Source organism: Dasypus novemcinctus, chromosome 17 (genome assembly GCF_030445035.2).
Source record: "Dasypus novemcinctus isolate mDasNov1 chromosome 17, mDasNov1.1.hap2, whole genome shotgun sequence".
NCBI classification, from domain to species: Eukaryota; Metazoa; Chordata; class Mammalia; order Cingulata; family Dasypodidae; genus Dasypus; species Dasypus novemcinctus.
The window spans coordinates 37,404,527-37,418,494 of record NC_080689.1 but is presented as its reverse complement, the minus strand read 5'-3'; the positions used below and the strand labels follow the sequence as shown (position 1 = coordinate 37,418,494).

Genomic DNA, 13,968 nt, shown 5'->3' with positions numbered 1-13,968 from the left:
TTTCTTTCTCTTGCCCACAGTAGTCCAGAGTGGTCCTCAGCACTGCTCCTCAGGATCCCGGGGTAACAGAGCTTCGCCATCTTCAGTTGTGACTTCCAAGGGTACCCTGTCATCTTCATCCGGGTCACTGGACAAGAGACAGAGCAGGCATGCACTCATTGGGGTGGCAGGTGGGGTGGGCCAAGTCTGAGCAGCACATATCACTTCTGCTCACATTGCATGGGAGAAGCCTTCTCACAGTGCTACATCTAACAGCAAGATTGGACAGATTATGTAGTTAGCTGTGTATCCAGCAATAGGAGGGAGGAAAATAGATTGGGGTGCACACCTGCAAACATGCCATCCATTCTCTTCACACAAAAACTATAGGAGGTCAATAGCATTCTCCACACTGAAATAAATATGTCTTGGGTGGTTAACCTGTCCAAGATCACACAACTAGGCAAGGATCCAGCAGGAATTTGATCCAGCAGGAATTTGCCTGGCTTCCAGGCTCACACTACCACTCACATGGGTAGGTGGCCTAAGACAAATGTGAGTCCGTCGAGCCCTGATAAGACAAGGCCATTAGTGAGATTACCCATGTAAAACATTTATTAATAGCACTGTGACAAATTAGCAAATATCTAATCAGGGTTAATTATTATCACCATCATCATTATTCCTGCAGCCCTGAGTTACACAGCTCAAGATTAACAAGTGTCCTGGCCCTACAGTTTTCCCTGCCATATGTGTCAGAGGCCCCTTCTCCTCCTCTACCTCCCTGGGTTCACCTCTGATGAAAAGAAGAGACCACATTGAAAACCAGATGACCCAATCAACCTCGCCTTCCTTTCTTCCCTGTGGGCGGTGTCCACCTCCTCACTCCCTTCCCAATCCCTCAACAAATTCTGTCAATTTCTGGCAGGCATACACAGAGCAAGACAGGGGTTTTCTACATTCCCTAGCTTCCAGTTCTCATCTGGCCCTACCTCCAGAAAATTTCATTTCCTCTCCCTCCTGGTCTTTAATCCTCCTGCACTTCTTGTCATCCTCTCTTAATTCCATTTTCTTTCTGCAAACAATAGGCCTTTTCAGGGCTCCCAGGCACAAGTACTAGCTGCAGTCCTGTAACCAGGTAGAGATTAATTAACTCAAGGCACGGGCCTCCACTCCACCCTTCCCTCCACTCCCCATTCGATTCTTATTTTCCTACATAGTCTATGCAGAACCTTGAATCTATTCCAACTTGTTTTAATGTAAATCATTGAGATACAATTTAATTGTTTGAGAAAAGATGACTTGGGACCCACATCAAATCACTCCTGAGTCACCACTGGACAGTAAAGAATTGCTGGTCTAGTGGAAATTGCCCAGAGCCATAATTATGATAATGATGGTGAGAAATAAAGGGATTTTGCAAGAAATACCAAAGAAACTGATGAGAACTGAGGATCTGTTTGGGTATTAAATGGTGAGGAGAAGTCAGAGATGACCTCAAGATTGGAAACTTGGGTTGGTCCAATGAACTAATGAGGAGGTCAAATGAAGTTGTTGGCTGAGGTTAGGACTGGGGAGGGGAGGACTTTGGGAGAGGAAAATAAGTCTGCTCTAGACTAATTGTCCGTGAAGGGCCTACAGAACACAGGGTAGAATAGGCTGCGGACAATTGTCAACATTGGGGCTCAGGTCCAAGGGGAAGTTAGTTCCCATGATGAATAAATGATCAGCAGAAAGGTCCTAACTAAAGTGTTGTGTGGATGAGTTGGTCCAAAGGGGCTTCAGCAGGGAAAGCTTGAGGGAAGCCTAAGACAGAACTTGAAGAATTCTGCCATTTAGAGAGTGTGAAGGGGAGAATATGGCGTATTGGAAAAATAATAAAACTTATTAAGTGCCCACAGTTTACCTATCTCTGTGCTAGGCACTTGGCATTCATCCCATACTGTCCTCTCCATCTCTTCTGTGGACTTATACTTCCAACTTCACTTGCATGTGACTGTTATCCAACTAAATTGCTGATTTGCAGGGGCACTGTTTTTTAATATCTTACAGGCTTTATACTTGTACAGAAAATATACAAAAAGAGTGAAGTAACTTGCTGATCAGAACTTTGATTTGTCTGTGGAAGAGGAATTTGCATGTTATTTTATATTACCTTGACAGAACTCAAGTACCATGCATCACAGAGAAAGAGGGTGGTATTAAGTGGTTTTTGAAATACATTTTTCCCAAGATTTCCACCATATTGGAAATGTAAATAATCACAACAGACTTTTCTGAGTTGAAAATTATTTTTAAAGTCATTGGAAAAATGCTCTATTTGGTTTTGACAAGCCATGCATGATATATTCCTATCCCAGGTCTGTTTCACTTATTGGCTATGTGGTATTGGGCAATTAATTAAGCTCTCTGTGCCTCTGTTTTCTCTTCTGTAAAAGGCTAAGGGTGGTACTTACCTCAAAGTGTTGTGAAGATTAAATGATTTAACAAATGTGAATCACAGACTAATTGCCTGGCACATAATAAGCACTTAATAAATGTTAGCTATTATGAATGTGATTTTAATTGCTTTCCTCATCTACCAAGGGTAGCAAGGGAAATACATTATACCAAAACATATACTGCTACTTGTTTTGGTTTGCCAAAGAGTTGCCTATGCAAAGTACCATAAATGAGTTGGTTTTTGTAAAGGGAATTTATTGGGGGTAAAAGCGTACAGTTCCAAAGCCATGAAATATCCAGATCGTGGCACCATCAGAGGTACTTTCTCACCAAAGTCAGCTGCCACGTGGGGAAGCAAGGTGGCCACTGATCTCTGCTGAGGTCTGAGCTCAGCTGAGGGCAGCCAGGCATAGGTTTTGCCTCTTCCCGGGCCTCCTCTCTCAGTCTCAGCTGCTCCACATTCTTCCTGAGTTCAGCTGCAAGCTGTCAGGCACATGGCTCGTCTCTCTGGGGGCCTCAGCATCGTGAGCCTCTGGGGGGTGGGGTGGGGGAAGGTTTGTGTATGTTCTTCTTGCAGCTCAAGTGTAGGTGAAACTGGAATTTTCTCTTTCACATGGCAGGATCAGATATGGTGGCTTCCTGTTTCAGTACCTGTGCCTGTCTCTTGGTCTTTGTTTTTATCAGACCATCAAGAGGGCAGAGAGACTCAACCTGAGTCACACTTCACTGACGTAGTTCAGCTGAAAGGGCCTCACACCCACAGGAATGGATTAGTTCACAAACGTAATCTTTCTCTCCTTTTTTTGGGATTCATAAAATAATTGCAAACTGCAACAGTACTTAACATTTGAAATGAAGATAAAACTAAAACTGGACACAACAGTTTATTGTTATATTGGGGAATGAATGAGTCGAACTCAAATGTCTGAATTACACTGAGCCACTGAGGGAGCCATCACCTCGGTCTCATTGAGAGAGGCATCTTTTAATAAAGATTAGGGGAGAATCCTTAGCAAACACTCACCTTCCCCATGAGAAGGAAGCTGATCTGGAAAGACAGGACAGTCTTGGGCACACGTCAAGAAAGGAAAGCATCTCCCGGCTGCCAACCTGGGGCTGAGAGGAGCCCTTTGGCATTTATGCCCCACCCTGGCCTGACCCTCTCCCGATGGGAACAACATGCTTTTTAAGTTATGGCTTCAGTGGCAGGGTCAATCCACATTGGCACAGCCTTGTACTTCTGCCTAACCTCCTCTGTATGCCCTCCTGACCAGGCAGTTGCTCTCACTGTGGTTACAGGGCAGGGCGAGGCTGGCCTTTGGGATAATGCTATGGCCTGGGCTAACGATGTAAATGATCTGTAGATGGCGCTATGGGAGTAACCTGCATTTCTCCTCTTCTAACTTAGCCATTCCTAGGGCATTTGCTAGCACTATTTCCCCAGGACAGTAGTCGACTATCCCAGTACTTCCCAGCTGCAGAGGCATTCAGTCCTAAAGTCCACAAAGAGAGGAGGGAAGATTGTCAGGCAGCAGGGTAATATTTGAGTTTACTATTTTTATGAGCATTGTAGTTACACACATACACCATCTTATTTGATCCCTTTGATAACCCTGTGAGCTAGTTATTATTCCCAGACAAGGAAACTGAGCTCAGAGAAATTAACTTGCCCACAGTTATACAGCTAGTAAGAAATGGAGGCAGGATTCAAACTCAGGCCTCTATTTTATTGTAAAATCTCTGCATCTGATCTGAAGGGAATTCTAAATGAAGGTGGAAATGTATCTTTGGAGAGCTTTATAGATTTTTCCAGAATGCATTTTCATGGAAATCTTCATCCTGTATTTCTATGAATGGATATTACATTACCAGAAGAACTGAGGGAGTATGCATGGCAGAAATACAGAAACTATATTGTGTGTATACATGTATATGTATACATATGTATATATTTGTATATAATTATGTAAGTGTATACTGTATGTGTGTATAATTATATATCATATTCAAATACAACATACCAACAGTCCATTTTATTTTTTCCAGTAACTCAAATATAGCACATCAAAGATAGAACCCAGTCAAGGAAAACCTAGAATACTAGACTTGATAAATCAGAAATGATTGATAAAACCCAGGACCCCATTTATTCATTTCTAGATTCCCAGCATGAGCCCAGTGTCTGTAACACAGAAGTTGCTTAATCAGAATTTGTTCCATATTTGTTGAACTAGATACACTTTTAAACATTCACTCCAAGGTTTCGCTAAAGAAGCAGCTTCCCTTCTGTGCTTGTACACAATTTAATTTGCAAGTAATCTGTTTGCCCACAAGTTTTCAAGGATGCAGCTTTATTGTGCAAAAGCAAAGGTGGAAAATCTTTTTTAATCTTTCAAAGATAATTCGGTCATTCAACAAACATTTGACAGTGAGCTGGAACACTTGGATAAAAGGCAATGTCCCTATTTTCCAGGAGTTCTCTGCCTACAGAGGGAGACAAGCCAGCATGTAAACCCAGTGTCGAGTGTGAAAGGCTCTGATGTGGTGGGGGTAAGGGGGTTCCTGGACCATGAGGGGACTCAGGGAAGGAAATGGCTGGCATAATTTAATCTAAGGTTATTAATAACCAATTAAAGAAATTTGATTTGGTGAGTATTGCAAATATTGCCATGCCTTTGCATCCCATAATATGCTCAGTTAGGAAGGAGTGGAAGTGTTGGAGGAAAATGGAGCTCTGTGGAGAGAGGGACTAGTAGCTCCTATATCAGAAATAAAATGAAGTTTCTATAAATTTTTGATTTCTTATTATAATCTGTTCTCTAACTCAGAGATGTCTTTGAAAATGCTAGAGAAGCCTGTTAGCCATACTCTTGGGTCGTTCCTTAGAGTATAAACTTGTAGCAACTCTGCTCTAAATGAAACAGCACCAGCATTTGGTGAGTATCTCAGCTGTCATGGTGAATAAATAATATCACTCTATGATAGTTTAAACCTTATGCTGAACCTGACTGAAGTCTAAGTGCTCATTCACTCTCTAAAAGGGCCACAGCACCCTGCCCCCCACCCCTCCCTCAAGTGTACATATATATGAGTACCTCTCTAGTAGCCAAAGAATGCATATCTGAGGGTGAGAATTTGACTGTGGCTCTGAAGACCACTTGAGAGAGAATGCCCAACACCTCAGGCACACATACCTCCCCTTCCTTCATCGAAACATGGATTCTCAGACTCTCGATCAAATGCTTAAAGAGTCTGCAGTGACCAGTCAGTCATCTCTCGTATCTTCTCTTCTATTGGGGTTTAGTCATTTCAAGGACATCATCTGGAAGCCAAAGAAAGGCTGGGAAATGCTGTGACACAGAAAGACAGAACTAAAAGCATCCAAAGGCTCATGTGCTAACAGCATAACAGACCAAATGCACATGCATGAGCCTTGCATGTTGTGTATTAGTAAAATTCAGTATTAGTAAAAATAAGTAAAACCTCATGAACTCCTAAAAGTCTGCCCCTAGCCCTGTCTTTTACCAGACTTGGGTGTTTTGCTAAAGAAAAGAGGGTAAAAGAATACCACAGACAAACTTCATGTCCTTCACAATTTTGCTGATGCCATTTTCTAAAAATATTTATTAATTTATTTTTCTTGTCTTTTTTAAAGATACATAGCTCACAAAAAAATGTTACATTAAAAAATATAAGAGCTTCCCATATACCCCATATACCCACTCCTCCCACATCTACAACCTCTTTCATCATTGTGGCACATTCATTGCATTTAGCGAGTACATTTTGGAGCACTGCTGCACTGCATGGATTATAGTTTACATTGTAGTTTATACTCTCCTCCAGTCCATTCAGTGGGTTATAGCAGGATATATAATGTCCAGCATCTATCCTTACAATATCATTTAGGACCACTCCAAGTTTTGAAAATGCCCCCATATCACATCTCTTCTTCCCTCTCCCTGCCCTCAGCAACTACTGTGGCCACTGTCTCCACATCAATGATACAATTTCTTCCATTGCTAGAGTCACAATAGTTCTATAGTAGAATACCTGTAAGTCCGTTCTAATCCATATTTTATTCCTTCTTACTGTGGACACTGGGATGGTGATGTCCACTCCACCTCTAAATTGAGAGGGGGCTTAGATCCCACATGGCTGATGTATGCAATTCTCCTGCTTGCAGTTGTAAGCACTCTTAGTTCCCTGGTGTGGTGGTTGACCATCTTCACCTCCCTGTTAGCTGACCTATGTAAGTCCAACAAACCAGAAAGTAGGTGTTGTAACTCTGCTGAGGCTCAGGGCCCAGCTGGCACATGGACAGCCCAGAGATTCAAGTCTCCTGAGCATATTCCAACCCCTGCACCAACCACAGGTTCAGTAAAAGTGACAGAAGAAGCATGTGTAGAAAGGTCACATCTGAGTCTATCTCAGAGTGTGATATTACACTCAGGAGCACAAATTCCAAAGTAGGGCCCACTGGCAGGGCACTGAAATCCAGAGCCATCTGTCATGACCGTGGGACCTGTGTGTCTCCATGGTCCTCAGGAGCACCAGTACCTGGGGTTGTATCTACTTTGGCTGTCTCTGGGATCCTGCTGAGATGTGCATACGCGCCACCCCTCTGATGACCTCCTGACTCATTTTTAAAGTCTCTTTATCATATAAATTCATTTGCCTTTACCATTTCCCCCTTTTATTCAAGATCTTTTTATAGATACATCACAAGCTTGTGATTGGTAGTAATCTCTTGGCACCAGAGAAGCTCGTCCCTAGAGTCATGTCCCATGTTGGGGAGAAGGTAATGCTTTACATGCTGGGTTCATTTTAGAGAGTGGCCACATTTGAGCAACATGGAGGCTTTCAGGAGGTAACTCTTAGGAGGTGCCATTTCTGAAGACATCTTTTCTTTCATTTTTTTATTTATCCATTTGTCTACCCATCCACCCATTCATCCATCCTCTAAACATTTATTGAACACCTACTATATGCCAGGTACCACCAGATGCTGGAGATATAAAGATGATAAGACACCATCCAGGATCTCAAAATCAGTCTGGGGAATTAGACATGGAAGGAAACAATGACAAAACAATGTTTTAATTGCTTTAAGTGATAAATGAGTAAAGTTTTGTGAGAATCTAGTAGACAAGAAACTCTTAAAGATGAGAGAGTAAGGGAAGGCTTTCCATTCTCCTAGAGAACCTTGTGATCCAAAGTGCAGTCTGGAGGCCAGACCAACCACCATCCCCTGAGTTGTCAGAATGCAGAACCTCAGGCCCCACTCAAAGCACCCACAATCAGGGTCTGCATTTTAACAAGATCCCCAAGTGATTCTTATGTCCAGTAAAGTTTGAGAAGGTGTCCTAGAAAGTTCATCTCTGGAAATAATCAAGGCTTCCACAGAGTCAGAATCCCTCATCCAGGGAGGGTAGCAATCAATGTCCACCTTGGATGATCCCCAAACCTTTTGGCCTCAGGATCTCTCTACCCTACTGAAAGGTATCAGAGCCTTTAAAGAGATTTTGTTTATGTGAGCTATACCCACTGACATTTACAATACTAGAAAATAAAACTGGGAAATATTTTATAGATTTATTTGTCCATTTAAAAATAACAAACATAAATCCTTATGTGTTAACATAAATAAGAGTTGTTAGGCAAGATCACATCTTTTCAAAAAGTATTAGTGAAAAGTGTGCCATTGCTTTACATATTTGCAAAACTTTTTAAGAGACAACAGGTGGATTTTCATATTTGCTCCTGTAGTCTATCTCTCGCACTATAACCTCTGAACGCCAGGATACACTCATAGAATGAGAGTTTAAAAAAACAAATGATATCTTAGTATTATTATGAAAATAGTTTTGACTTCACTAAACTTTACCTGGACCACACTTTGAGAACCACAGACCTACAACATCCCTAGAGCTCTCCTCTCTCATATACCTCCACCTGTTGCCTCCAAGGAAACACCACCATCCTAGAGTGGCATATGCAAAGAACACCATAATTGCAAAGAAAATTATCATCTCAACTGAATCACTGAGGGCAAACAATGGTTTCTTAAAAATGGTAGTTCTCTGGATATAAAGATTCCACATCTATCCTTCAAAGACCATTTGAGGGATCCACACAATCAGATATTACCTTAGCCAAGCCAGTTTACCTGTTAATCTCACTGAAACTAGTAGTGACTGCTCTAACATGGGGGCAATGAAAATAAAGGGAAAGTGCACATAGAAAAAGAATGCTTGTCAATTATCAAAGTACTAATCAAATGTATAGTATTATTGCATAATATTTCCACATCTCTTGTCAGTCACGTACTTACCAACAGACATGTTATCACTTTTAATTGATTTTTCTTACTTGTAAAAAACTAAACTTACAAAAGGAGACCTTAATGATCATCTAGTTCCCTTTGATTAAAAAAATTAATGTAGATAAGGAAAAATCTAAGAACATGTACACAGGTAAGGAGACAAGGTGGTGACCAATTCCTTCTGGTAACTGTTAGTGAATCCGGAAATAATTCCTGGAGGATCTGCCCTAATTCACATGGAAACCTTTCCTGTCTTCTAGTCCTTTCCTCCCTGTCTTATTCGTTATCTGTGCAACTCTTTCACTGCCCTCTTTAAATGCGCAAATTCTGCTGCTGCTGCTGCTTTCCAGGCCTACCCATCTCCCCATACTTTTCTTTCCTGTACCTTCCAGCACCCTCTTCACCTGCAGGTCAGGGGAACAAAATAAATGGTCAATGGCTAGCATGTTCTCTAAAATAACTAGAAACACACACAATACTTTTGTCCACTTTCAACTCTGAAAATTGTGAACACAAACGTACCAAATGAATTATGAGAGATGCTATCATAGAATAAGAGGAGCTTTTCTAACTTAGGGGGCTTGTGAGAAAAGGCCATGTAACCTGTGAGTTGACAAGCCCCTCTCACTGACATAGCTGATGCTCACACATTTGTCCCCACTCCCAAACACCTTCCTTTCCCTGCTCTCCAGTCCTTTCCCTTGATCACAAGCCTTTCTAGAGCTCTTCAGCTGGATTCCAGGCCAGGGGACAGTGCTTCTGCCTCAGCTAATATGAAGGCCTGCTGTCTGCAAGATTTCCTGAGACACTCTCAGCAGCTACATTAAAACTGTATGAGAGTCTTTCTCAGAAGGACTAATAATACCACCTTTCATCTGTGAGGCACTTTATAAACATTAGCTGATTAAGCTACCCTCCCTCCCCACATGCTCTGGACCGCTGTATACTGGCCTTCATTCTCCACTGCACTCAAATGACTCTAAGAGGGAAAAGGCTGGGACCAGAAGTATCTTTTCTGGGTATTTTAGGCCAAGACATCATTAATGCCAAAGACCTTGCAATAATAACCACCACTTGGGTAATGACATGGGAGGAGAGGGAGTTTAAATCTTTGTTTCTTTAAGAGAGCCTGACTCAAGGTTTTCATCTCCCAAAGCCAGATTAACAGAGAGAAGCACTTGACTCCATAGTCTTAGACAGGGGAGGTCAAACTACAACCCATGGGCCAAATACAGCCTGCCACCTGATATAGTAAATGAAGTTTTATTGAAACCCAACCACACATCCTTTTACCTATTATCTATGGCTGAGTAGTGTGACAGAGAACAAATGACCTGCAGACACCAAAATATTTACTATCTGGCTCTTTACAGAAACTTTGCTGACCTCTGGTCTAGGGAACTTAAAGTCTGTTTTGATCCTGTGTATGCTCTAAATATCTTTGGCCAAGTCTTTTTCCCTCATCCCAGCTTCAGTTTTGACATCTACAGACTAGATAATCTCTAAATTGACAGCTTATTCTCCCATACTTTCTGTAAGTATTGGCATCTAATATATTCATTTGGCCTCATTGCCACAGCTGACTTCTTCGAGGGCAGGGACAGAATTTTGTGTGCCTCATGAACCTCCTTAGCACCTGACTGTGTGAAACCCTAAATCCATTGACAGAGTGTAGCCAAACTGACTTGGATTATATTTCTTTTCTCTGCAGAGAGATCTCTCAGAATGATGTCTTGGAAGTGATAGAGGCAGATGTGTTCTCCAACCTGCCCAAGTTACATGAAATGTAAGCAAGAAACCTGCTCACGACCGTTCTTGGCTGCAGCCTCCAACTCTTCTTATATTCCTGGGAGGCTCCAGCCTGCTCTACCCTCAGATCCCCAGACTTTCCTTATGACCAAAAGATGCTGTCACAGGTCTCTCTGCCTGTTATTTCAGATGTTAGTCCAGAGCCTAGCCTCAGCCTGCTCTCTCCTCAGAACTGTTTGCAGACTAGACCCAAGAAGCTGGCCCCGTGACTTCCTCCCCATCTCTGCATCCACAGTAATTCCATCGTCAAAGCCCAGAATGTGTCCCTCTTGATGTCATTGGAGTTGGGAAGTCCTAGCTTGAATATAGCCCATGCCATATCATCCCAATAAAACCATGGCCAAGACATATTCTAAGGCTTAGTTTCCACATTTGTAAACTGGAATAATAAGAATACATATCTTACAGGGTTACTGTGAGAGATAAATTAGAGGATAAATGTAAATTAGATATAGCACATCAATTGGCATAGAGTAAGTCATAACAATCCTCACTTCCTCTACTACTACAACCAAATTTGCTTTCTTTTACCAACATTCCAGTTTTACTTCCACATTAGTAATTTACACAGTATACTATTAGATCCATTTCTGTTTCATATAAGTCTGTAATTTTCATAAATTAATCCATGGAATCATTGAATATTAAGGTCAGAAGAGAATTTAGACACTACCAAGTTCAGCATTTTCCAAAGTATATTCTGTGACTCACTAGGAAATTATTAGGTGCTGAAACAGAAAAAGATGTGATGGTCAAGTAAGGATAGGAAAAATTGGGCAAGTAAAATTAGGCAGGTTCCTTTACTGTAGAAAAACTTCTCAGTGCCTGTAATATGCCAAAGAGGATATCATATTAAGTGTTTCTCAAATAATGTAACTGAAAAGGTTGTTTTTGTTTGTTTTCTAACATCCCACAAAATTCCCCTGCAAAGCATTTAGAAAAGCTGATAAACCACCCTCCTAATTTTACACATGAAGAATGAAAGACACAAAGAAGTTGTGAGACTTTCTACCATCACCCAGCTAAATCCATGCCAGGGCAAGTCTTGAACATAAATCTCTTTGACTCTTAAAACAGTGCTTTTTTGCATAATTCTAAAAGTAAAGATTCTCGGTTATTTTTTGTATTTACCAAGCATCAACAGTATATATATATGGAACTTTTTAGAAATGACTTTCAGTCTGTCCATTTTGGCAGATTCTCTCCTCCAACCCTGATTCTTCTTGGTCATTATCAAGACTCTACAACTGTTGCCTTCCCTCCATCTCCCCGTTGCCCTCTTGCTGATCCTTTTCTTCTCTCCCTGTTTGGCCTTTCCTTATCCTAGCTGGGAAGAGAGACCTGACTGGAGCCTCAGAACCCACAGGGAATATCAGAGAAATGAACCAAAGGGCAGCCAGTCTTCTAGGCAGGCTCAAGCAGGCATCCCTCAGTGTGGTTCAACCAGCAGTGGAACAAATGAGAGGGCACTTTCATCTCCTCCCACCATGAAGAAGTGCCCACACCCTCATGCAGTACCCACTGTACTTGAAATGATTAATTACCTGGTCCTTGGATCTGGGTAGCTACAGGTTACTGCAGCATAAAAGCTAATGAAACAGGAAGGAATTAATTAACACTGAGGATCTCTGCAAATATACATTGATCCAGCAAGATGGGGAAAGGGCAGGCTCTCTCTGTTGGAATCCAAACGTGAAGATGCTCACCTCCAGACTATGGATCAGGACACAGCACAGGCCAACAGGAGGCAGAAGCTGCCACTTCCTATGAGCTGTGAGGGAGCAGCCTCGTCTACAGCAAGAGGGGCGTCACTGTGCCATCCCAGGCACTGCTGGGATTTCATCGTTAAAACCAAAGAGGTGTCAACTGTTCTGCACCCAGTCGTTGTTTTGCCTCTTCACTCCCTTTTCCTCCATTCTCCTTTATTTCCCTTTTATTCTGGTAACACATTTACAACACGAAATTTCCCGTTTTAACCACTTTCAACTACACAATTCTGTGGTATTAATTACATTCACCCTTTTCCCTTCTCTTCCATCTTTTCACCCACTTCTGTTTTATCTCTTCCCCTTCTTTCTTATCTCCAGATATAAATTCATTTTCCATATTAATCTCATCACTACTCCCTTAGCCTGCTCAGACACTGGGAGATACTGACTGGTCAAAGGCCCATCTATGTTCAGAATGAAAGTGACACCACTCCCCACCCCTCCACCCCCAGCTAAGTGCTTTGCTTGCCTCTGATGAGCGTTAAATGGGACAGGGTGAATATTTAATTTGCACAGTTTTGTAGAGTAAAAGGCACTGCATGCATGTATGCTCAATATTTAGTGAAACAATGGGTGGATGGTTGGATAGGCAGTTGGATGAATGATCTATTGATGACCTACTCTTTAGATAAACATGAAATATGCTACAGCACTCCTGTGATCACTTGCATGTTCTTTCCTCTTTCACAGTAGAATTGAAAAGGCCAACAACCTGCTGCACATCGACCCTGAGGCCTTCCAGAACCTCCCCAACCTCCGATATCTGTAAGATCTTTTGTCTTCTGGTGTCCCCTCTATGGTATTTGTGCCCACTTGCCACTCTTGGGCGCAACTGCCTTTTACCAGGAATGGGGGCAGATGTGTGTAGGGGGAGGCACTTGTTGATGAATTTTAGTTCAGTTTAATGAGAGAATTTCACTAATATAATCGCATTTTGTTTTCATTTGCAAAAACAGACATCATAAGGAGTGCCATTTGCATTAATGGGATTCTCACTCTCTTGCAGAATTCAGTCATAATTTAGTGTTAATCAGATTCAGCTAAAGTGTCTGCTACATTTAGCTTGTGACCTTGACCTCCAAGACACTGTCTGCCTTGTTCTGCATATAGGCATTTTTTTCCTTAGCTAGATTACAATATTTTATTTTGTAAGTTTTAGTTAAAAACAGACATGGGAGTCTATCAGCAGAGAGACTCCTGGGCCAGCTCTCATGAGCAAAAGCAGTGTGCTTGCTCCCCGCAGGTGGCTCTGATAGGTGCCCCAGGAAGGGACTGAGAGAGAAACAAGGACATCCACTGCTGAGTTAAGCTCAGAGGCAGGGCCAGCTTCACGGGCACGCAGCCTGCTTCGTTACACAGGGTCCTGTGCTCTTTAGGACCCCACACTGAGCTCTAGTTCTCTGCTGTCGCCATCTGGAAACGCTTAAACATTTTTGAACAAGGAACCCTGCCTTTTCATTTTGCACCATAGCCTGCCAACTGTGTAGCTGCTCCTGTTCAGAAGTTAGGGCTATAATCTCTTCCTGTTTTAGACTTGGGAGTCTTGCCTCCAAGACAACTTTATATTCCAGGACATGGAAGGGAATTCCCAAAGGCCCCTTCATCCACCTACTGTCACATAGGAACAATGTGAAGCCACCCTTT

At 42.1% G+C, this 13,968-nt stretch overlaps 1 protein-coding gene across 1 annotated transcript in view; it reads left to right on the top strand.

The window, feature by feature from the left end:
• Positions 1 to 13,968, top strand: part of FSHR (follicle stimulating hormone receptor) — a 202,552-nt gene that overhangs the window by 130,455 nt on the left and 58,129 nt on the right. The window contains exons 3-4 of the mRNA XM_004458772.3: positions 10,458 to 10,532; positions 13,015 to 13,089. Coding sequence (XP_004458829.2) covers positions 10,458 to 10,532; positions 13,015 to 13,089 — 150 coding nt within the window. The remainder of the gene's footprint in view (positions 1 to 10,457; positions 10,533 to 13,014; positions 13,090 to 13,968) is intronic.